Source organism: Microcaecilia unicolor, chromosome 2 (assembly GCF_901765095.1).
Source record: "Microcaecilia unicolor chromosome 2, aMicUni1.1, whole genome shotgun sequence".
Lineage (NCBI taxonomy): Eukaryota > Metazoa > Chordata > Amphibia > Gymnophiona > Siphonopidae > Microcaecilia > Microcaecilia unicolor.
In genome coordinates, this window is record NC_044032.1 from 329,695,233 (window position 1) to 329,717,829 (window position 22,597).

The 22,597-nt window shown below is 42.7% G+C and overlaps 1 protein-coding gene across 2 annotated transcripts in view; it reads right to left on the reverse strand.

The window, feature by feature from the left end:
- Positions 1–22,597, reverse strand: part of SLC49A3 (solute carrier family 49 member 3) — a 423,803-nt gene that overhangs the window by 98,599 nt on the left and 302,607 nt on the right. For both annotated transcript variants that reach the window (XM_030194348.1, XM_030194349.1), the window contains exon 8: positions 6,140–6,292. In XM_030194348.1, coding sequence (XP_030050208.1) covers positions 6,140–6,292 — 153 coding nt within the window. The remainder of the gene's footprint in view (positions 1–6,139; positions 6,293–22,597) is intronic.

The window sequence follows — 22,597 nt, forward strand, 5'->3', positions numbered from 1 at the left end:
AACAATGTCATCTGCGTAATAATAAGCTGAAATCCATAATGACTGGTTGAGGGTCGGAAGAGGGCTTAAAAATAAATTAAAATAGAAGGGGGGAAAGGATTAAACCCTGGGGGACACCACAACGAAGTTCCTTAGTCGTTGAGGTTGAAGCTGCTGTATGGATTTGAAAATAACAGTGTGAGAGAAATTATCTGAACCAGTTATAGACTTCTCCTGAAATACCTTGTGATGAAAGATGAGAGAGAAGCAAAGAATGATATATGAGGTGAAAAGCTAAGCCAAGATCAAGAGAGATAGCCAGGGCAATTTTATGTTGGTAAAGGGAGCTATGGAGTTTACTGAGGACACTAGACATTATAGTTTCAGTGCTGTGGTGGGGTCAGAAACCCGACTGCCCAGGATGCAAGGTAAGGATTTTATCTGTAAAGGAAGATTGCTGATGGAATACTAACATTTGACATAAATGAAAGATTTGATATCAGACGGTAGTGACTGGGGCTAGTGGGATTTAGGTTGGGCTTTTTCAGGATAGGACGAACCGATGCATTTTTCCAGGGATCAGGAAATTGCCTAGAGAACAAACTGATACTAATGATGGATAGAAGCATAGGCAATTGGCCTAAGGTGGGTAGTTTTAGCAAGGTCAACGGGAAAGGATCACGAACACAAAAGGTAGATCTCATAGTAGATATACTTTTATTTAAGGACAATAGGGTGTGGAAAGAGGACAAAGTGGCAGAACCAGAATGAGAGGGCATTGACAGGGAGGACACGGGGAGTGGATGGGGGCAAAGGTGGGAGAGAGACTAATAAGGTATCAACCTATTTTTATCACTTAGATCTGCTCTCCTTCCATTTTTTGAACGTTGTATTTTCAGCTTTAAACAGCTTCTTTCACTTCATCCTTTAACCATGCCGGCATTCATTTGGTCTTGGAAGACATCCAGTCTGTGTTTCCAAAACAGTATTTTTAAACAGCGACCATACATCGTGTGAACTTTTCATATTTGCAATAGCAGTTTTAGTCATTTTCTAATTTTCCTCCATGGAGCTTAGTGTAGTCAAGATTCTTGTTTACCATGGGGCTGATATTCAAAGTGACTTAACTGGCCTGGGCATGGCCTGGCATTGAATTTCCCAGTATAATACCAACCATGGTCAGCAAAACACTGATTGTGACCAGTTGAATACTGACCCCCAAGTATTTATTTTATAGAAATGGTTAAGATATAAAAACAGCCTCAAAAAGATAATTTTGAATGAATTTGAACATGACTAGAAAGGAAAGCATGACACATCAATTCAGGAAGTTTATACTAGGCATATGGAGTAGAAATGTGGAGAGTATGGAAGAATGCATTGGCAGCGGAGAAGGACACAGACAAAAGTGACTTGTTCAATTAATGGACCTCACAAAGAAGAATGTAAGAAGAGAAAGCTGCAGAATAAACACATTTGTAGGCAAGTAAGAGAAGGCTGAACTTTATATGGAAGTGGATGGGCAGCCTATGTAGTAACGTGAGACATGATTGTAGTGACACTGAGGGTTGCTGCAGAGTTGTATGAAGACAGAATACCAGCAACTACCATTCTCCTACATACATAAGTACATAAGTATTGCCATACTGGGACAGACCAAAGGTCCATCAAGCCTAGCATCCTGTTTCCAACAGTGGCCAATCCAGGTCACAAATACCTGGCAAGATCCCAAAAAAGGTACAACACATTTTATGCTGCTTATCCCAGAAATATTTTCCCCGATTTAATAAGTCTATGGACTTTTCCATTAGGAAGCCGGCCAAACCTTTTCTAAACTCTGCTAAGTTAACTGCCTTTACCACATTTTCTTGCAACGAATTCCAGAGTTGAATTAAACGTTGAGCGAAGAAAAATTTTCTCCGATTCATTTAAAATTTACTACTTTGTAGCTTCATCACATGCCCCCTAGCCCTAGTATCTTTGGAAAGTGTCAACAGACGCTTCACATCTACCCATTCCACTCCACTCATTATTTTATAGACCTCTATCATATCTCCCCTCAGCCGTCTTTTCTCCAAGTTGAAGAGCCCCAGCTGCTTTAGCCTTTCCTCATAGGGAAGTTGTCCCATTCATGTTATCATTGTCGTTGCCCTTCTCTGCACCTTTTCTAATTCCACTATATCTTTTTTGAGATGCGGCGACCAGAATTCAACACAATATTTGAGGTGCAGTCGTACCATGGAGTGATACAAAGGCATTATAACGTCCTCATTTTTGTTTCCCATTCCTTTCCTAATAATACCTAACATTCTATTTGCTTTCTTAGCCGCAGCAGCACACTGAGTAAAAGGTTTCAACGTATCATCAACGATGACACCTAGATCCCTTTCTTGGTCAGTGACTCCTAACGTGGAACCTTGCATAACGTAGCTATAATTCGGGTTCCTTTTTCCCACATGCATCACTTTGCACTTGCTCACATTAAACGCTATCTGAAATTTAGACGCCCCGTCTCCCAGTCTCGTAAGGTCCGCTTGTAATTTTTCACAATCCTCCCGCAATTTAATGACTTTTACTAACTTTGTGTCATCAGCAAATTTAATTACCTCACTAGTTACTCTCATCTCTAGGTCATTTATAAATATGTTAAAAAGCAGCGGCCCCAGCACAGAGCCCTGGGGAACCCCACTAACTACCCTTCTCCATTGAGAATACTGACCATTTAACCCTACTCTCTGTTTTCTATCTTTTAACCAGTTTTTAATCCACAATAGAACACTATCTCCTATCCCATGACTCCAATTTCCTCTGGAGCCTTTCATGAGGTCCTTTGTCAAACACCTTCTGAAACTCCAGATACACAATATCAACCGGCTCCCCTCAGTGGCGTAGCAAGGGGGGGGGCAGGAGGGGCGGTCCACCCCGGGTGTCAGCTCAGGGGGGGGTGCTCCCTGCCAGCTCCCCCCCTCAGTGAATCGACACCCCCCCCCCGACCAGCTCCCGCACCCTACCTTTAAAAAGAATATCGGGAGGCGAGGCACAGCGCCTCGCGCCTGCCCTTTACGTAAAAGAAATGTGGACCGTCGGGTCTTCCCTCGCTCTATCTGTTCCGCCCTCCGCTGACGCAACTTCCTATTTCCGCAAGGGCGGGACAGACAGAGCAAGAGAAGGCCCAACGGTCCACATTTCTTTTATGTGCAGGGCAGGCGCTGCGCCTCGCCTCCCGATATTCTTTTTAAAGGTAGGGTGCAGGAGCTGGTTGAGGGGGGGGTGCTGCACCCGGGGGGGGGGGGGGTGCAACGGCGAACCGCCCCGCCCCGGGAGGCAGCCCTCCCTGCTACACCACTGGCTCCCCTTTATCCACATGTTTGTTCACCCCTTCAAAGAAATGTAGTAGATTGGTGAGGCAAGATTTCCCTTCACTAAATCCATGTTGACTTTGTCTCATTAATCCATGCTTTTGAATATGCTCTGTAATTTTGTTCTTAATAATAGTCTCTACCATTTTGCCTGGCACCGACGTCAGACTCACTAGTCTATAATTTCCCGGATCTCCTCTGGAATCTTTTAAAAAAATCGGTGTTACATTGGCCACCCTCCAATCTTCCGGTAGCATGCTGGATTTTAAGGATAAATTACATATTTCTAACAATAGCTCAGCAAGCTCATTTTTCAGTTCTATCAGTATTCTGGTATGAATACCATCCGGTCCAGGAGATTTGCTACTCTTCAGTTTGTAGAACTGCCCCATTACATCCTCCAGGTTTACAGAGAATTCATTAAGTTTCTCCGACTCGTCGGCTTCGAATACCATTTCCAGCACCGGTATCCCACCCAAATCTCCCTGTTCTATGTGTGAATCTCTCTCTATACATAGCTTGTCACAATTTCTTCTTCTAGTATCACTGCTTTTAACCTCCCTTCCCTCCATCTCCTCAGCCCTTCATGCCTCTTTCATTTCCTCATCATACAATCCGATCCTTTCTCATTACTTCCCTCCCACATACAGTTCCTCTCTCTATGCTATTCACCTTCCCTTCAGAATCTGTGTTCCCCTGACTCAGCCCTTTTGCTACTCTTCTTCCTGTCACTCAAGCTCCTTGACTCCTTCATAAGCCATGCCCTTCAGCTGCTCTCACCCTCTGCTGTTCCACAACTCCATTCCTTTTCCCCAAAAGTTACTGCAGTTTTAAAACAGAAAGTATGTATATACTTTCCCTTATAAAATTACCCCACAGAAAATCCATTCACACATATATACCTATTATTTAGTATGCATAAATCTGCCAGCTATGTGCATGTGCAAACTCCACCACAATTCTCTTCTTCCCACCACTGTTCCCTCTAAGATAAGCAGGAGTCCTCCAACTGCATTGCTGCCAGTGGAGGATGGTGTTTCAATATTGTGTTTTGAATGGCTAGAAACAGGCAGATTCCCTGGAGTCCGGCAGAGCTTGCCTGTCCTTCACTATTGAAAATGTGATAGTGAAACACCACATACTGGGATAACTGTAGGTGCAGGACTCCCACTCAACTTAGAGGGAACAGTGCTTCCCACACTCCAAATACCCAGCTTATGTTTACAAATGAAATTGGATTTTAGATTTAATTAATTTGCCTGCTCCAAATCCAAGATCAAGGTAAATTACATATTCAGATACTTTTATGCATACAAACACCAGGCAATTTTACAGAAAGCTGCTATTTATATGTAGAAATCCACACCCTGCAGGAATTTCAAGGGGGTGTGGTTTGGGCAGGACTAAATCTACACGTTTAATTCCTCATTTTATAAAGGTAATACATCTATATTGGGAAATATTCCCATATCAAGTTTTACACTAGCTTAAAGGCATGCATAGGTTTGTTTGTTTTTTAAGTGCTTGTTTTGACCAGGACTTTACATGAGGGAATAAGGGAGTCATTCTCCTTAATCTCATGTAGTTTATTTCCTTCTCTAAAATGAACCAAGTTTAAAATTGAACAGCACTTGAAATCTTGGAATCATCTTTCTCTTAAATTGTGGACGGAAAGGCCGTATATTTTTTTTCTAACGTATTTTAGTTCTATTTTACCTGTAAAATGTGCCGATTGCATATTCACATTGTTTTGTGATATATTATAACAAATATTAATAAAGACAAATAAAAAAAAAAAAAATTGAACAGCACTTTTCCAAAACTCACTCAATCAAATTTTTGTCAGTTTTGCGCTATGTGATTAATTTTATCAAGGCAAAATTCATGTACTCTAGCTTATTCCTGTGCCGAAATGTATTTAAGACATTTATGCCCCACATTATCCCAAGTTATACTTGAATCCAATGTGGCTAACAACTGAGATTAATAAGTATACAACCAGTGCTTTTTTTGTGCCGGTACGCACCGGTACAGCATACCGGCACCTTTTCCTGAGGTCCCGCTCCCGTCCGTTCCTGCTCCTGCGATTCTCTCTCCCCTCCCCTCTCCTGCCCTCCCTGTCCAGCATTTTTCTCTCCCCTGCCCTCCCTGTCCAGAATGTCCCCTCTCTCCCCTGCCCTCCCCTCTCCAAGTCGCTGCGAACTGGTCCGGAAGTGAAGGCAGCAGTGAGGCAGGCACGCAGCAGGCAGGTTCGTCTTCATCTCCTCTCGCGTTGCTTCCCTCTCAGCGCGTCCCATTTTTTACTTACGGATGTAGGGCAAGAAATGTAGAAGAAAGGCGGAAAGTAGAGAAATAAATGGAAAGGAAGACCTGGAAACGGAGTTCAGAGGACAGATAGCAGCAGAATCGGATACTGGGCCAGCATGATCAGAAAAACAGTCACCAGACAACAAAGGTAGAAAAAATCATTTTATTTTCATTTTAGTGTCTGGAATATGTCCAATTTGAGAATTTACATCTGCTGTAACAGCTTACAGAAATTATTTATAATGAATAAAAATCACATTATTTTTTTCTCCTATACTAGTATAATATTTTCAATGATGTCTGTTTATATGCGCCATGGCTGGTATAAGGGGTGTGGCTAATGTGGGTGTGGGTATAATAGGGGTGGAGCCATATGTGGTGACCCCGCCCACAATGAGTACCGGCACCTTTTTTTCTACAAAAAAAAGCACTGTAATCATCTTACAATAATATTAAACTATATAAAGAATATAATGTAATTCAAGAGAACTCACCAAAGCAAATCCAATACTTGTTAGAGCAGTCACACAGAAACAGATCTTGGTAACTTCTGTGAATTTTTTTGTCATATCAACATACAACCCCAGCAATAAAGCACCAATTATTCCAAAGAGAATGAACAAGGCTCCACATATACCAACATAGAACTGCAGAGAAAAAAAAAGAATTAATTACTACAGCACATTCATGCAATGTAAATTAAGCACTTCATAAGTTTTACTGAATACTTATTACATTTATTTTTACTATCAAGAAAGTATTCAGATAAAAAAGAAGCAGCTTCACAAATGAATTATTAGACAATTCCAAAGTGGAAGATTCATTCAAAACTGAAGCTTATACTAAAAAATAATAACTTGATATTCAAAATAATTTCACCGGGAGGGAAAGGCTGCTACATGCACTGGCAATATTCAGTGCTGGTGGTGACCACACAGTTAACCAGGCAAATAGGACCACTTAACCAGCAGATTTATCTTTGTCTAGTTAGCTATACGAGTATAGCACTGAATATCAGCCATACCTAGATATGGCCCAGCACTGAATATTAGTTAGTGGCAGTCAGTGTTTATAAAACGTTGACTGCCATTGGCTCAATGTTGACCCATAAAATTTCAAAAACCATCAATTCATAGAATATTAAAATCATAAACAAAAAAAACTGTTAGAAAAAGTACTTTATATAAAGGGGGCTATTTACTTAGCTATGTTGGCAGTTGACAAGGCAATTAGTGTATTCTAATGTGTAAGTACTTAGTTAACAGTTAACATGGTGCCTTAGCAATTCCACACTCACAACTAATAAGAAATGGGGCAAACAATGGATAGGGAGTGTGCCTTATAGTTAACCTGGAGGTAGTTATAACATGTATTAACTGTTAATGAGGCATATAATCCATAACAGTTAATGCCACTTGAATAGTTCTAGCTAATTGCATCATAGAAACATGACAGCAGATAAAGGCCATATAACCCATCCAGTCTGCCCATCCTCTGTAACCCCTAATTCTTCCTGTTCCTAAGTGATCCCACATGCTTATCCCATGCCTTTTTACATTCTGGAACAGTCCTCGACTCCACAACCTCCTCCGGGGGCCATTCCACGCCTCCACCACCCTTTCTGTGAAATAATACTTCCTTAGATTACTCCTAAGCCTATTCCCTCTTAACTTTGTCATATGCCCCCTCATTCCAGAGCTCTCCTTCATTTGAAAAAGGCTCTCTTCCTGTACATAAATGCCTTTGAGATATTTAAACGTCTCTATCATGTCTCCTCTCTATCTCCTCCCTTCCTGCATATACATGTTGAGGTTCATAAGCCTGTCCCTATAATTTTTGCGTTCAAGACCGCTTACTAATTTTGTAGCCGCCCTCTGGACCGACTCCATCCTGTTTATATCTTTCCGTAGGTGCGGTCTCCAGAACTGCATGCAGTACTCCAAATGGGGCCTCACTAGAGACTTATACAACGGCACCATCACCTCCTTTTTCTTGCTGGTCATGCCTCTCTGAGAATCACATGCAAACGTAGTCATACATATGCCTACTACTACTACTACTACTACTATTTAACATTTCTATACCGCTACAAGGCATACGCAGCGCTGCACAAACATAGAAGAAAGACAGTCCCTGCTCAAAGAGCTTACAATCTAATAGACAAAAAAAATAAAGTAAGCAAATCAAATCAATTAATGTGTACTGGAAGGAGGAGAGGAGGGTAGGTGGAGGCGAGTGGTTACAAGTGGTTACGAGTCAAAAGTAATGTTAAAGAGGTGGGCTTTCAGTCTAGATTTAAAGGTGGCCAAGGATGGGGCAAGACGTAGGGGCTCAGGAAGTTTATTCCAGGCGTAGGGTGCAGCGAGACAGAAGGCGCGAAGTCTGGAGTTGGCACTAGTGGAGAAGGGAACAGATAAGAAGGATTTATCCATGGAGCGGAGTGCACAGGAAGGGGTGTAGGGAAGGACGAGTGTGGAGAGATACTGGGGAGCAGCAGAGTGAGTACATTTATAGGTTAGTAGAAGAAGTTTGAACAGGATGCGAAAACGGATAGGGAGCCAGTGAAGGGTCTTGAGGAGAGGGGTAGTATGAGTAAAGCGACCCTGGCGGAAGATGAGACGGGCAGCAGAGTTTTGAACCGACTGGAGAGGAGAGAGGTGACTAAGTGGGAGGCCAGCAAGAAGCAGATTGCAGTAGTCTAAACGAGAGGTGACAAGGTTGTGGATGAGGGTTTTGGTAGAGTGCTCGGAAAGAAAGGGGCGGATTTTACGGATGTTGTAAAGAAAGAAACGACAGGTCTTGGCAATCTGCTGGATATGAGCAGAGAAGGAGAGAGAAGAGTCAAAGATGACCCCAAGGTTTCGAGCTGAGGAGACAGGGAGAATGAGAGAGCCATCAACAGAAATAGAAAACGGGGGGAGCGGGGAGGTGGGTTTGGGGGGGAAAATGAGAAGCTCGGTTTTGGTCATATTTAATACCACTTATGTCCACTTGATCCTCCTGTGTGTTGAACAATGGGCTTTGATGCTTTATGGAAAAGCTGTGTTCATTCCTCTGGCGACTTAATGTCTAAAGGAGACCGTTGTATGAGTGGAAAATTCCCTGAATCTTTCTTACAAATTCAACTCAAGCTTATTCAATAAACTTCAATTCAACTGCAAACGATGAACATTGCTTTATCAGTATATACCTCTCCTCTTCCTTTTGTCGTGATTTTTCATAAATATTCAAAATTGTAATTCGAGAGTTGCACGAGGACAGAAATCTTACCCATCCGCGCCCGTCCCTGCTGGAATCTTACCCGTGCCCACCCGTCCCCGCTGGAATCTTACCCATCCCCACCCGTCCCCGCAAACATGTAACCTATCCCAACCCGTCCCCGCAAGAATTTTAACCTATCCCCACCCGTCCCCGCAAGAATTTAACCCATCCCCACCCATCACTGTAAGAATTTAGTACTTAAAAGAAAATTCCAGTCAGCTCCCTCAGTCTCTCTCTGGATTTGAGCCACAGCACTGTAGGCAAGGAAGTAATGGAAGCTGAAACTTGGAACACTCTGATGTGTACATGTAAGATTTGTCTCTGATTTACTGGCACTGTGTGCTGAGAGGTCACCACATGCAAGCGTGAGTAGGTCAGGTGACATCCAATGCTCATGCCTGTGTCAGAGCTGAGGTCTGCTCATCAGCCTGGTAGCAAAGAGGATTAATTGTAACATAGTAAGTGACAGCAAATAAAGACCTGAATGGTCCATCCAGTCTGCCCAATAGTCACACTCATTATCAATTCATGATTAAATCAACGAATGTGATATTATATACTTGATTATGGTCTTTCTTCTTTGCCTTCGCACGAAGCAGGTCACCAGTACCTTCCGGTACCAAAACGGAGGACGTTAAATCCAAACGGGGCCGGGTCTGAAACAGGTTGATCCCGGGGGGCCTGTACCACAGGAGCCCTCGAGACAGGCAGAGACCTACTCGAGGGCTCACCGCTACCAGCAGGGGAATGGACAGCCCTCACTTGCGCTCCTGATGACGATGCACCCTCCGACGACATCGATACCTCCGATGACCTCGGTACCGCAGGCGTCAAAGTACCAGACGAGGCTCCGAACAAAAGGTTCCACTGAGCCAATCTCGCCGCCTGAGTCCTCTTCTGCAGCAGAAGACAGAGAGTGCAGGCTTGGGGACGATGACTGGCCCCCAGACACTGAAGACACGAAACGTGCCTGTCAGTGAGCGAAAATGTCCGGCTGCACCTCGTGCACTTTTTGAAGCTGCGGGTGGGCTTCGATGACATGGACGGAAAAATCACACCGGTGAAATCAAATTTCGCAATGGTGACAAAAAAGGGCACCAAAAACAGGGAAAAAACCCATAAGGGCGGCTGAAAAGGCCGCTTCCGACGATGAAAGGAAACTTAATGGGAAAAACACTTGAAATAGCGGAAAAAAGGACTTTTTTTTACAAGACGAAGAAAACACGAACAGAAGACTTTCCGACCACTTCCGAACAGAAGCGGCGAAAAACGCGCGAGGGGTCTCCTTGAGGCGCAGAATGACCGTAAACAGCTGTCTTGAGCCGCAGAAAAAAGAAGACTGGCGAGCACGCTCGCGTTCGGGCGGGAAGACAGTCCCGCATGCGCATTGTGCATGCGCATGCGAGGGCTAGCAAACGTTGCTAGTGAAGATCTCCGATCAGAGGGGCTGCCGTGGACGTCACCCATCAGTGAGAACAAGCAGCCTGCTTGTCCTCAGAGAATAAATGTTATATCGGGGAGTGCTAGGGAGGTAAAATTTCTAGATTAATAGGTTGACTGCTTCTTGGAGGAAGTGGTCAAGGAACCAGCAAGAGAAGGTGCTATCAGGGATCTAATCCTTAGTGGAATGCGGGGCATAGTACGAGAGTTAACAGTGATTGAACAGCTCTGCCTGAGTTGACTCGAATTGAAACCCAAGAAGTTCCATCCAATCTTGAATGATTTCTGTCAACCAGGAAGATAATCAGAAAAAACCCTAGTTAGTGTATTACGATTACCCCTGATGCAACCATTTTGTCAAAACATGGCCACGTCGGGACTTGTGCAATAAAGAATCCTTGGATTTTTAAGCTTTGGCCTTTTGTCTTGTCTGCTTGGATCTGTCTTGTGCATTTGCTGCAGACAACAAGAGCTTATTCCTGTTGATGTGAAGACACTAAGGAAATCTACTGTAGCAGCTTTTAATTTTTGAAAGGGCGACTATGACAAAATGAGGAAAATGGTTAAAAAGAAGCTGAAAGGATCAGCTGCAAAGGCTAGGACTTGAAATCAGGAGTGGACGTTGTGTAAGAATACTATTGTGGAAGCCCACACAAGCTGTATTCCACGTATTAACAAAGGTGGAAAAAAAACTGCAAATGACAGCCAGCGTGGTTAAAAGGTGAGGTGAAAGAGGTTATTAGAGCCAAAAGACCATCCTTCAAAAAATGGAAAAACAATCCAAATGAAGAAAATAAGAAGCAACATAAGCACTGTCAAGCCGGATGCAAAGCATTGATAAAAAAGGCTGAAAGAGAATACAAAGAAAAACTTGCCACATAGATGAAAACTCATATGAACACTTTTTTCAGGTATATCAGAAGCAGGATGCCTGCGAGGGAATCTGTGGGACCATAAGATGAGGAATGAGCAAAAGGAGCACCCAGAAAGGCAAGGCCTTAGTGGAGAGATTGAATGAATTGCTTCGGTCTTTACGGAAGAAGATGTAAGACATCTACCTGTATTGGAAACGGTTTTCAGGGGTGAGGATGTGGAGGAACTGAAAAATGTCGATGAACTTGGAAGATGTACTGTGCCTAATTAAGAAGTTAAAGAGTGATAAATCACCTGGACTGGATGGTATACACCCCAGGATATTGAAAGAACTCAATCATGAAATTGCTGATCTGCTGCTAGTGATCTGTAACCTGTTGTTAAAACTGTCTGTAGTACCTGGAGGGTGGCTAATGTGATGCTAATTTTTTAAAAGGTTCTAGGGGTGATCAGGAAAATTACAGACGGATAAGCCAGAATTCAGTGCAGGGCAAAATAGTGGAAACTATTATGTTTCAACGGTTTTTATTGATGACTCCTCAAAACAAAGAAAATTGTACAATCTTCTAGCAATGTACTGTGCATATTCCAATAGCAATACACCGATCAATCCCGTACACTACAAAATGCCATCATGTTTTTAACAGTTATACCCTCAGTCCCTACTCCCTCCCGCTCCCCACTTATGTTTCAACATTTTTATTGATGACACTTCAAAATGATTACATCCCATATTACAAATACACCAAAGGTTAGAAAGTAGTATGTACTCTTGTAAACAAAAGAATGCAGATCGTCATCATGTTTTAAACATATTATCCCCCCTCCCCCCCTCTAGTGACATAAGAGAGTTATATACGGTTCCCACCTCCCCCCCTCATTCTGTAAATTATTTATTGCTTAGACTAATGATATTTGGCTTTTCTATGTGTTATTATGAGCTGCGACTTTGTACTTTGACTAATACAGAATTCCTGTTGTTTTGAATCTCTGTATTAGTCAAAGTACAAAGTCGCAGCTCATAATAACACATAGAAAAGCCAAATATCATTAGTCTAAGCAAATTAACATCAAACTTTTTGACCCAATCCCCCCTCCGATAGTTCCTTAGTGACAACAAGTTATATATCTTCCCAGCCCTCCCTTGTCCCCCCCCCCCTGACCTGTCACCATTATTATCCTGCTTAAAAATTCAACAAAAGACTTCTTCCCTTAGGTGGAAGGATCACCCATAGAGGCTCCCACATCGCTCTAAATTTAAGGCCTGGCACACTGTCAAGATCTTTAACTTCACATCTATCTAAACGCATCTGCTGTATTAACTGTGACCTACAGGATTGCAGTGAGGGCCCATCTGAAGAGCGCCATGATAATAGACTAGAGGTAACCCCAGAAAACAAGGCCATCTTGCTAAAAGCCCGAAATCCCTCCGGCGGGTCAGATGAAAATTTATAGGTATTAAATAACATCAGCGGGTCATATAATAAGGTACAGTCCCACATTTTTAAGGACATCTTTCCAGAAATTTTTTGCAAACCTACATCGCCAAAACATGTGCCCCAGTGCGGCTAACTGTCCCCCGCACTTAGGGCAACTCCCATCATTTGCGAATTTCGCTAAATATGCCCTATGTAGGGATATATAGAGTCTCAAGAGCCATTTATAAAACCTCTCTCTCTGATTGATAGTCTTTGTGTATATATAGATTTTAGATGAGATCTACACATATCTGCCGACACCTTGCACTCAAGATCTGCCGACCAGCCCCGCGCCAGACGCACATAATCTACTTCCACAGTAGTATCTTTCAGCTGCTGATGATGGAATTTCAGTGGAACAGACAGCTGAGTCCCCTCTACACTGGAATTTAAGAGCCTGAGCAATGGCTCCAATGTCAAATCAAACAGCAACGGCGAGAGGGGACATCCCTGCCTAGTTCCTCTGAACACCTGAAAGTTCTGTGACAACCCCCCATTGACCGCAACATGCGCCTCCATCCCGGAATATAAGGCCCTCACTGCTTGCATAAATCTCTCCGGAAGGCCCACCCATTCAAGGACCGGAAACAAGAACCCCCACTCCGCCTGATCAAAAGCTTTGGTTGCATCCAAACTAGCTACTATCACCGGATCCCTCTGGTAGATGTATTGGGCCATTGATAATAAAGTTTTGCGAAAATGCAAAACTGAGTGACGTTTAGGTACGAATCCTACTTGGGTTGGACCAACTAAATCTGGCAAATAATCTACCAATCTTGTAGCTAATATCTTTGCTAGCAATTTAATATCAACGTTTATTAATGAGATAGGACGGTAAGATTTGGGCTCATCCTGGGCCTTCCCTGGTTTCAACAAGAGAGAAACCTGGGAAAGCTCCCTTCTTGAACAACCGCCTGAAGATAGCTAAGTAACGGGCCTAACAGAGAGTATTGCAACAACTTATAGAACTTGCCTGAGAACCCATCCACCCCAGGTGCTGAAAAGGGTTTCAGTACTTTATAGCATATTGTAGCTCTTTAGGATGAATAGGGGAATCTATTTTGGCTATCGCCTCTGCACGTAGTTGTGGCATCTTCACTTTATTCAAAAAATCTCTCACTTTTTCGCCACTTACAAGTTCCCCTTGTGTATATAGCTGTTTAAAATTGTCACCCAGCAGCTCTTGTATCGCGTCTGGCTTATTCACAGCCCTGCCTGTTTTATCTTTCAACACTGATATCTTCCGATTCCCTCCTTGCTTCTTAACCAACCTAGCCAACATACCTCCAACCCTATTGCCAAACCTTGCCAGACAATATTTTTGAAAGACCAGATTACATTGCATTTGCTCCTGTAATAGTGAATTAATAGTTGCCTGAGCTAATGTATAATTATCTTTATTGGCTTCTGTGGGCAAGGCTATATATCTGTGCCGGGCTCTCCGCAATCGTTAAGTGTATGAGATTAGTTGCCAACTTTTTATGTCGTGCCGCTACATAAGCTATCAGTTCCCCCCTTAGGACAGCCTTAGCTGCACACCAAAATAATTGAGGATTCGATGTATGTTCTTGGTTATGTGCTACACATTCTTCCCATTTAAAAATTTTTTGAAATCAGGAACTTTTGATAGATAACTAGGAAATCTCCAGGTTCTGGATGTGCATGCTCCTCCTGGGTTATCTAATTCAAACCACACTGGGGCATGATCTGAAATCACTATCTCTTCTAGTTCCGCTTGTGTAACCCATGGAAAGAGATCTGTGGTCACTAGGACATAATTAAGCCTTTGCCCACGTTCCATGAGCTCTGTGTGAAAAGTCCCTAGTGTCCGGATGTAAGAGTGTCCATGCATCAACCACAGAGAGTGAGGCCGTAAACTCCTGCAACATCCCTCTACCCCTTCCACACGCTAGTCCTCCCGTCTGGGCTCCTGTACAATCCTCTCTCGGATCCATTAACGTGTTCATATCTCCGACAGCAACTAGCTGTTTTCCTTGAAAAGGGAGGAGGTTCCTTAGAAACCCTGGGAAAAATTTACAGTCAAATGGTGTAGGAGCATAGACGTTAAGTAGATATAGTTCTCTACCCTGTAGCCATAGCTTAATCAAGATATATCTTCCCTGCGGGTCTTGTAGCAGTAGCTCAGCATTGTACGCCAGCTGCTTATGCAGAAGAATTGCTACTCCTCCCCTTCGACTGTCAGGGGAGGCATAGATTACTTGGCCAACCCAACTTTGCTTAAGTTTCTCATGCTCTAAGTCTGTTAGCCTAGTTTCTTGAAGACAGGCTATGTCTGTCTGAAGGCGCTTTAGATGTGCTATAATTTTTTTCTGTTTAATTGGGGAGGAAATCCCCCCCACCCACGTTCCAAGTAATTATTTTACAGTGTGTTGTGACTCGTTATTTTCACCATATGAAGATACTCAAGCTTTCTAACCTCTGGGTCCCAGCCCTTCCCCAGAGGGTCAAGACTTTCAGATGTGCCTTTAATACCTAGGATACCCCCATGCACATCCTGCTCTCGTGATCCACTTCCCTTAGAAGAAATACTTCCTTGAATTTGCAACAGGTCTTCATCCCCCCTACCCCCTCCCCCCCATCGCCTACCCCTCACCCTATTCCACCTGCCCTCCCAGATCTCGCATCCCCCCTTAAAACCTCCCCTGCCATCCCAAAATCATAGGCACCAACATTTCAGAATTACCAAATTACCCCTCCCTTGACACAATGAAGGAGCTTGCTTAACACTGGAAGTGCTGAGCACCCACTGGCTCCTATAATCCCAGTTCTTCTGTAACTGACATCTGATATCTGAATTTAGAGGTCACAGCTGCAGGGCTCTGGAATGAGCCCTGGCACATCACTCTGACCAAAAGCTGTCACCAGGAGGGGATAAAAAGTTAAGAAAAAAGACAGATTCCAAGATTCAGAGAGTAAGTGCTGCGCACTACCATACAGCAAGTGCTTTGTTTCAATTCCAGGTTGGGACTTCTACTCAACACTTTGGCCAGGGTGGGGGATACTGCAAAGATAGCACTTGAAGCCCTCAAGGAGGACTACTATTACTACTACTACTACTTATCATTTCTATAGGGCTACTAGACGTATGCAGAGCTGTAACACTTGAACACGGAGAGAGTCCTTGTTCGAAAGAGCTTACAAGCTAATCAGGACAAACAGGACAAATAAGAGATAAGGGAATTACTAAGGTGGGAATGATAAAACATACATGGGTACTGTACAAGTGAATAGGGGTTAGGAGTAAAAAGCAGCATCAAAAAGCTACAATGTAGTAAATTTTTCTTCACTCAACGTGCAATTAAACTCTGGAATTCATTGCCAGAGAATGTGGTAAAGGCGGTTAGCTTAGCGGAGTTTTAAAAAGGCTTGGATGGCTTCCTAATGGAAAAGTTCATAGACCGTTATTAAATGGACTTGTGGAAAATCTACTATTTCTGGGACAAGCAGTATAAAATGTTTTGTACTTTTTGGGATCTTGCCAGGTATTTGTGATCTGGATTGGCCACTGTTGGAAACAGGATGCTGGGCTTGATGGACCTTTGGTCTTTCCCAGTATGGCAATACTTATGTAAAAAGGTAAACTTTTAGCTTAGATTTGAAGACAGCCAGAGATGGAGTTTGACGTACTGACTCAGGAAGTCTATTCCAGGCGTACGGTGCAGCAAGATATAAAGAACGGAAAGTTAGTTCCAGGGAGTGACTACTATATCCTGCCTATGGATATAAACATAGTAACATAGTAAATGACGGCAGATAAAGACCTGAACTGTCCATCCAGTCTGCCCAACAAGATAAACTCATTTTACATGGTATGTGGTACTTTAAATGTATACCAGAGTTTGTTTTGTCCCTGCCTTTCCAGGGCACAGACCGTAGAAGTCTTCCCAGCACTATTCTTGTACTAAAAGTTCTGAAGCTAACATCGAAGTCCCTTAAAATTTACACTCCAGCCCATCCATATCTATTCAGCCACGAACAGGGCGCAGACCGTAGAAGTCTGCCCAGGACTGGATTTACTCTCCAATTGCTGGTGTCGCCACCCAATCTCTGCTAAGATTCCGTAGCTCCATTCCTTCTAAACAGGTTTCCGTTATGTTTATCTCATGCATGTTTGAATTCCATTACCATTTTCATCTCCATCACCTCCCGTGGGAGGATATTCCTCCACGTATCTGCCACCCTCTCCATGAAAAAATACTTCCTGACATTACTCCTGAGTCTACCCCCCTTCAATCTCAATTTATGTCCTCTAATTCTACCACTTTCCCGCCTCTGGAAAAGGTTCGTTTGCAGATTAATACATTTTAAATATTTGAATGTCTGTATCATGTCACCTCTGTTTCCTTCAAGGTATACACGTTCAGGTCGGCAAGTCTCTGCTCGTACGGTTTGCAATGCAAATCCCATACCATTTTTGTAGTTTTTCTTTGCACTGCTTCCAGTCTTTGTACATCTTTAGCAAGATACAGCCTCCAAAACTGAACACAATACTCCAAGTGGGGCCTCACCAACGACTTGGAGAGGGGCATCAACATCTCCTTTCTTCTGCTGGTTATACCCCTTTCTATGCAGCCTAGCTTCCTTTGGGTCACGGCTGCCGCCTTGTCACATTGTTTCTTCACCTTCAGATCCTTGGACACTAACACCCCAATGTCTCTCTCCTGAGTCGAGCTTACTAATCTCTCCCCTCCTATTCGGTATCTCTTTTGGGTTCCTGCACCCCAAATACATCACTCTGTACTTCTTGGAATTAAATTTTAACTTTTTTTTTTTTACACAAGGTACTCCAATATTTCTAAACATAAACTATTAATGAATAATAATACATGTATATATATATATATATATATATATATATATATATATATATATATATATATATATTGCAGAGAGCTTCCAAACAAACCCCCACAACGAGTCAAATTAATGACTTAACATTAGTTCCTCTACAATTCGCACACCGCAGCTGCATATGGAACCCATCACGACATTTGGTTTGTGAAAGATTTAGGTGAAGCTTGACCACAGAGCAAGATTTATCATCTATAAATGTGCTTTTAAGCCGGCATGAAAAACTGAGGCTTGACATTTCACCAAGCACGGCTTGGAGCAAGGTGTTTGCAGGTGTCATTTTGGACAGTTGGACTTTAAGTTAATTGAAGCACATTTGAAAATCAGAGACTTAGAGGCATATTTTCAAAGCACTTAGCCTTCCAAAGTTCCATAGAAACCTATGGAACTTTGGAAGGCTAAGTGCTTTGAAAATATGCCTCTTGGTACTTCAGCACACCTTGGAGTAATCTGCTTGTTGGCATGTTTCTGGATGGTTGTGCTTTAAGTCAATTTGATATAAGCAAGGAATATTCCTTATCTGCATTTGATATATGTATTTGAGTTGAATTGTTAGCACAAACATTATACCGTCACATAGAAATGTGGGTTTATGTGTGGTGATGTTGTAGGTGTCGCAATGGATGATGGTGTGAAAGGTTTGTAAGAGTGAGTTCCAGGTGAACCCAATCAGTTTGTGGATATTATATATGTATGTATTATTATTCATTAAAAGTTTATGTTTAGAAATATTGGAGTACCTTGTGTAAAAAAAAAAAAAGTATGCAGTAATAGTACTCTAATGTAAAGCGAGTCCCCCTAAGTGAACTAGATTATTAAATTTTTACTGCCAGACCCTCGACCATTCTTCTAACTTTTGGATCCCTTCTCATAGTTTCTACTTCCTCCACGGTATCCACTCTGTTGGCTATCTTCGTGTCATCTGCAAAAAGGCAAACCTTTCCTTCCAATCCTTCAGCAATATCTCTCACAAATATATTGAACAGAATAGGCCCCAGCACCGACCCCTGAGAAACTCCACTGCTCACCTTCCTTTCCTCCGAGCAGATTCCATTTACCAACATCCTCTGCCATGTTGGTCAACCAGTTTCCTATCTAGTTCACCACTTTTGGTCCTAAGTTCAGCTCTTTCAGCTTATTCACGCGTCTTCTGTGTGGGGTCGTATGAAAGGCTTTGCTGAAATCCAAGTAGATTACAAGTATTGCACGTCCTTCATCCAGTTCTTTGGTCACCTAGTCAAAGAAGTCAATAAGATTTGTTTGGCAGAATTTTCCTTTGGTAAAGCCGTGTTGCCTCGGGTCCTGTAACCTGTTGGCTTCTAGAAAGCTAACTATCCTTTCTTTCAGCAGCGACTCCATTATTTTTCCTACCGCTGACGTGAGACTTACCGGTCTGTAGTGTCCCACTTCTTCCCTGTTTCCACTTTTGTGAAGAGGGACCACATCTGCTCGTCTCCAATCTTGCGGAATCTCTCCAGTCTCTAAAGACCTATTAAATAAATCTTTAAGAGCATCCTCAGTATCCTGGGATGTATCCCATCCGGCCTCATAGCTTTGTCCACCTTCACATTTTCCAGCTATTTATAAACTCTTTATTCTGTAAGCGGTGCAGTATCCACTCCATTCCCAGATATTCCCTTGGCAGCGAACTGCGGTCCTTCTCCAGGATTTTCCTCCGTGAATACTGAGGAGAAGTAATTGTTTAGCACATTTGCTTTATCCTCCTCACTCTCCACATAGTCATTCCCATTATCTTTCAGTCTTGCAATTCCATTCCTATCTTTTCTCCTTTCTCCAATATATCTAAAAAAGGTCTTGTCACCTCTCTTTACATCTTTAGCCATTTTTTCTTTCAATTGCTCTTTCGCTAGCCATATTTCCCTCTTAGCTTCTTTCAGTTTCATCCGATAATCTTTTCCGTGATCCTCTCATTGCATTCTTTTGTATTTCTTGAACAAAGCCTCTTTTGCTCTTATTTTTCCAGCTACTTGTTTGGAGAACCATATAGGCTTCCTGTTTCTCTTGTTTTTGTATACTTTCCTTGCGTAAAGATCAGTTGCCATATTTATAGCAGCCTTTAGCTTTGACCACTGATTTTCCACTTCTCCTACGCCTTCCTACTCCAACAGCTCCTTCTTCAGGTATTCCCCCGTTTTATCAAAATCAGTACGTCTGAAATCCAGTACTTTGAGTTTTGTGCATCCACACTCTGCCTTTGCCCTTATATCAAACCATATCATGTGATGATCACTATTACATAGGTAGGCACCCACCCGGATATTAGAAACACTTCCTCCATTCGTGAGCACTAGATCCAGCATCGACCCTTCCCTCGTGGGTTCCGTCACCATTTGTCTGAGCAAGGCACTTTGACAGGCATCCACAATCTCCCCTACTTCTTTCCAATTCCGCAGACGGGATGTTCCAATCCACATCAGACAAACTGAAATCTCCCAACAGTAGCACCTCCCCTCTCATACCAATCTTTTGAATATCTTCTATCAGATCCTTGTCTAACTTCTCCATTTGTGCCAGAGGTCTGTAGATAACCCCTGTGTGGATACAGGTTCCATCTTCTCTTCCCAGGTCGATCCATAAAGTTTCTTCCTCTCCCCAGGTCCCCCACATTTCAGCCGCTCTGATATTGTCTCTCACATACAGCGCGCCACTCCTCCACCCCTTTGGCCCCCTCTATCCTTCCTAAAAAGATTATAGCCTGTTATAGTCACATCCCATTCATGGTAATTATTAAACCACGTCTCTGTAATAGCAACAATATCCAAGTTTTCTTCAAACATCAGGGCTTGCAAGTCTTGAACCTTTTTACCTAGACCATGAACATTTGTGCTCATTGCTTTCCATTTGCATAGTGAGTTTAGGTGGTTTTCTATATTTAGATAACTTTTCCCTCTGCAATCATGTTTATTCTGGGGTGACTTTCTGAATTCCCTTGTTTCCTTTTGTCACACCCGCCTTCTAGTTTAAATGGCTAGAAACATACTGTCTGAATTTCTCCTCAAGGATCCTTTTACCAGTCACAGAAAGATGTAGCCCATCATTACAGTACAGTCTGTTTTTTCTCCACTTATTACCCCATGATCCTATGTATCTAAAACCTTCTTCTTTACACCAAGACTCAAGCCACTTATTGACATCCACTGTTTTGTGTAGTCTTTCCTCTCCCTTCCCCCATGCAGGACTTACTTCAGAAAAAGCCACAGTCCAAATCAAAGATTTCAGTCCCTCCCCCAAGCTTCTGGAATGCTCTCTGTGCTGTAAACTTGCTATTGTTAACCAGTTAATTTGTCCCCAGGTGAATTACAACATCAGTAGTTGAAGCCTTGCTCTCTTCTCGGATCACTTTCAGTATTTGGTCAAGCTGAAGATCCTGGAAGGCATGTCACTAGGTTGGAACCCTTGAACTGTGTTCCTAAGTTAATGCCTCTGATAACGGAGTCTCTAAGCAGTAAGAGTTTTCTGCTTTTCACCAATCTGTTATTGTTTGGGGGATGTTTCTTGGGTTGAGCTACTTTCATTGCCTCTGGTTCCATCACAGTACTTCTTTTTTCAGCATCAAAACGATGCAGCGCAGCAAAAGAATTTGACAGGGGCAAAGCTTGGGAAGGTGAGTGCTTCTGAGGCTTATTTTCAAAGCACTTAGCCTTCCAAAGTTCCATAGAAACCTATGGAACTTTGGAAGGCTAAGTGCTTTGAAAATATGCCTCATTGTGTCACAGATCTTAGTCTACCAGAGCCTACTGTGACCCATCTATTCTTCTGTAGTTTCATTCTCTGTGGCAGTGGTGGTGGTAAATTGGCTGGGAATTGAGTAATCCTAGATGCTTTTTTAGTAGTAGCTAATTCCTTCTTGAGTTTGTTGATCTCATCTTTCAAAGCTGATATTTGGAGACAGATAGGACAAGCTCTAAGGCTCCAGATAGTTTGCCTTAGGATTAAAGCAGAACATGTACTGCACTGAATGATGGTCATATTGATGTGATTCACAAGTGTAAAAAAGGTGAACTATGATAAGGGATAACAAGGAGTAGTGAGTTCACCTAGGGGTGAAATCACACACAGTTCAATTAAGAAAATACCAGCATAAAAACATGAAATCACACTGCAACAACAATTGTAAGCTGTAGGCAATAAGATGAAGACAGATTAGAAATTTTAGAGGACAGACCCTCTGCAAGTGAAAAGAGTTTTGTTTTTTTTCTTTTGTTAAATGAGGTATAATAAAGTCAACAGTTTATCAGGAAGATTTTAAGACACAGTTAACCCCAGTTTACAATCACACCAAGTCTGAAAATGCCCAGCATAGCTCACAGCTCACAAAGTAAACTGTTCTGTTTTTTCTTTTACCACACAGCTGTATACAAATTGCCCCTCCTCCAAAGATATGCAGTCTGAGTCACCAGATGCTATGTAACCAAATTGACTGAATTAAGTCTCTGGCACTGAAGATTCAAAATCCAATTCCAATAAATATACCTTTAAGACAGACACCAGAGTCACCAAGGCCAGATGCACTAAACTTAACGAGCCATTAACGAGCAAGTAGTAAAACCTGGCATGCACTAAAGGCTTTCCCAGCCATTTTCCGATCACGGTAGCAGCTAACGAAAACGGAATGCAGATGAGCAAATTAGTATTATAATGTGTAGAAACTGTATTGTAATGAGATGCACTACCATTTTCCGATTCCCTTACCGTGGAAACCCCTAACACGAGATCTGCACCTCTCATTGTGGCTGCTGTGAGGGAATCGGAAAGGAAAAAAAAAAAAGTTCAACAAGTGCTCAGAAGAGCAAGAGGGAACAGAAAAAATAAGCCAAGTGCTCGTCAGGGATGTCCTTCAAGGACGTCCCTGACGAGCACTTGGCTTTCTTTTTTTTTTTTCCCTTCCACTGCCCCCCTCCCCGAGGTCGCCATCGCCGCTCCCACCTCCCTTGAAATCACAGCTTCCCACAGCCCTGGCCTCCCCGCCATCCTCCGTGCCCCGGGGCCCCGCCCCCTCCGCCCCCC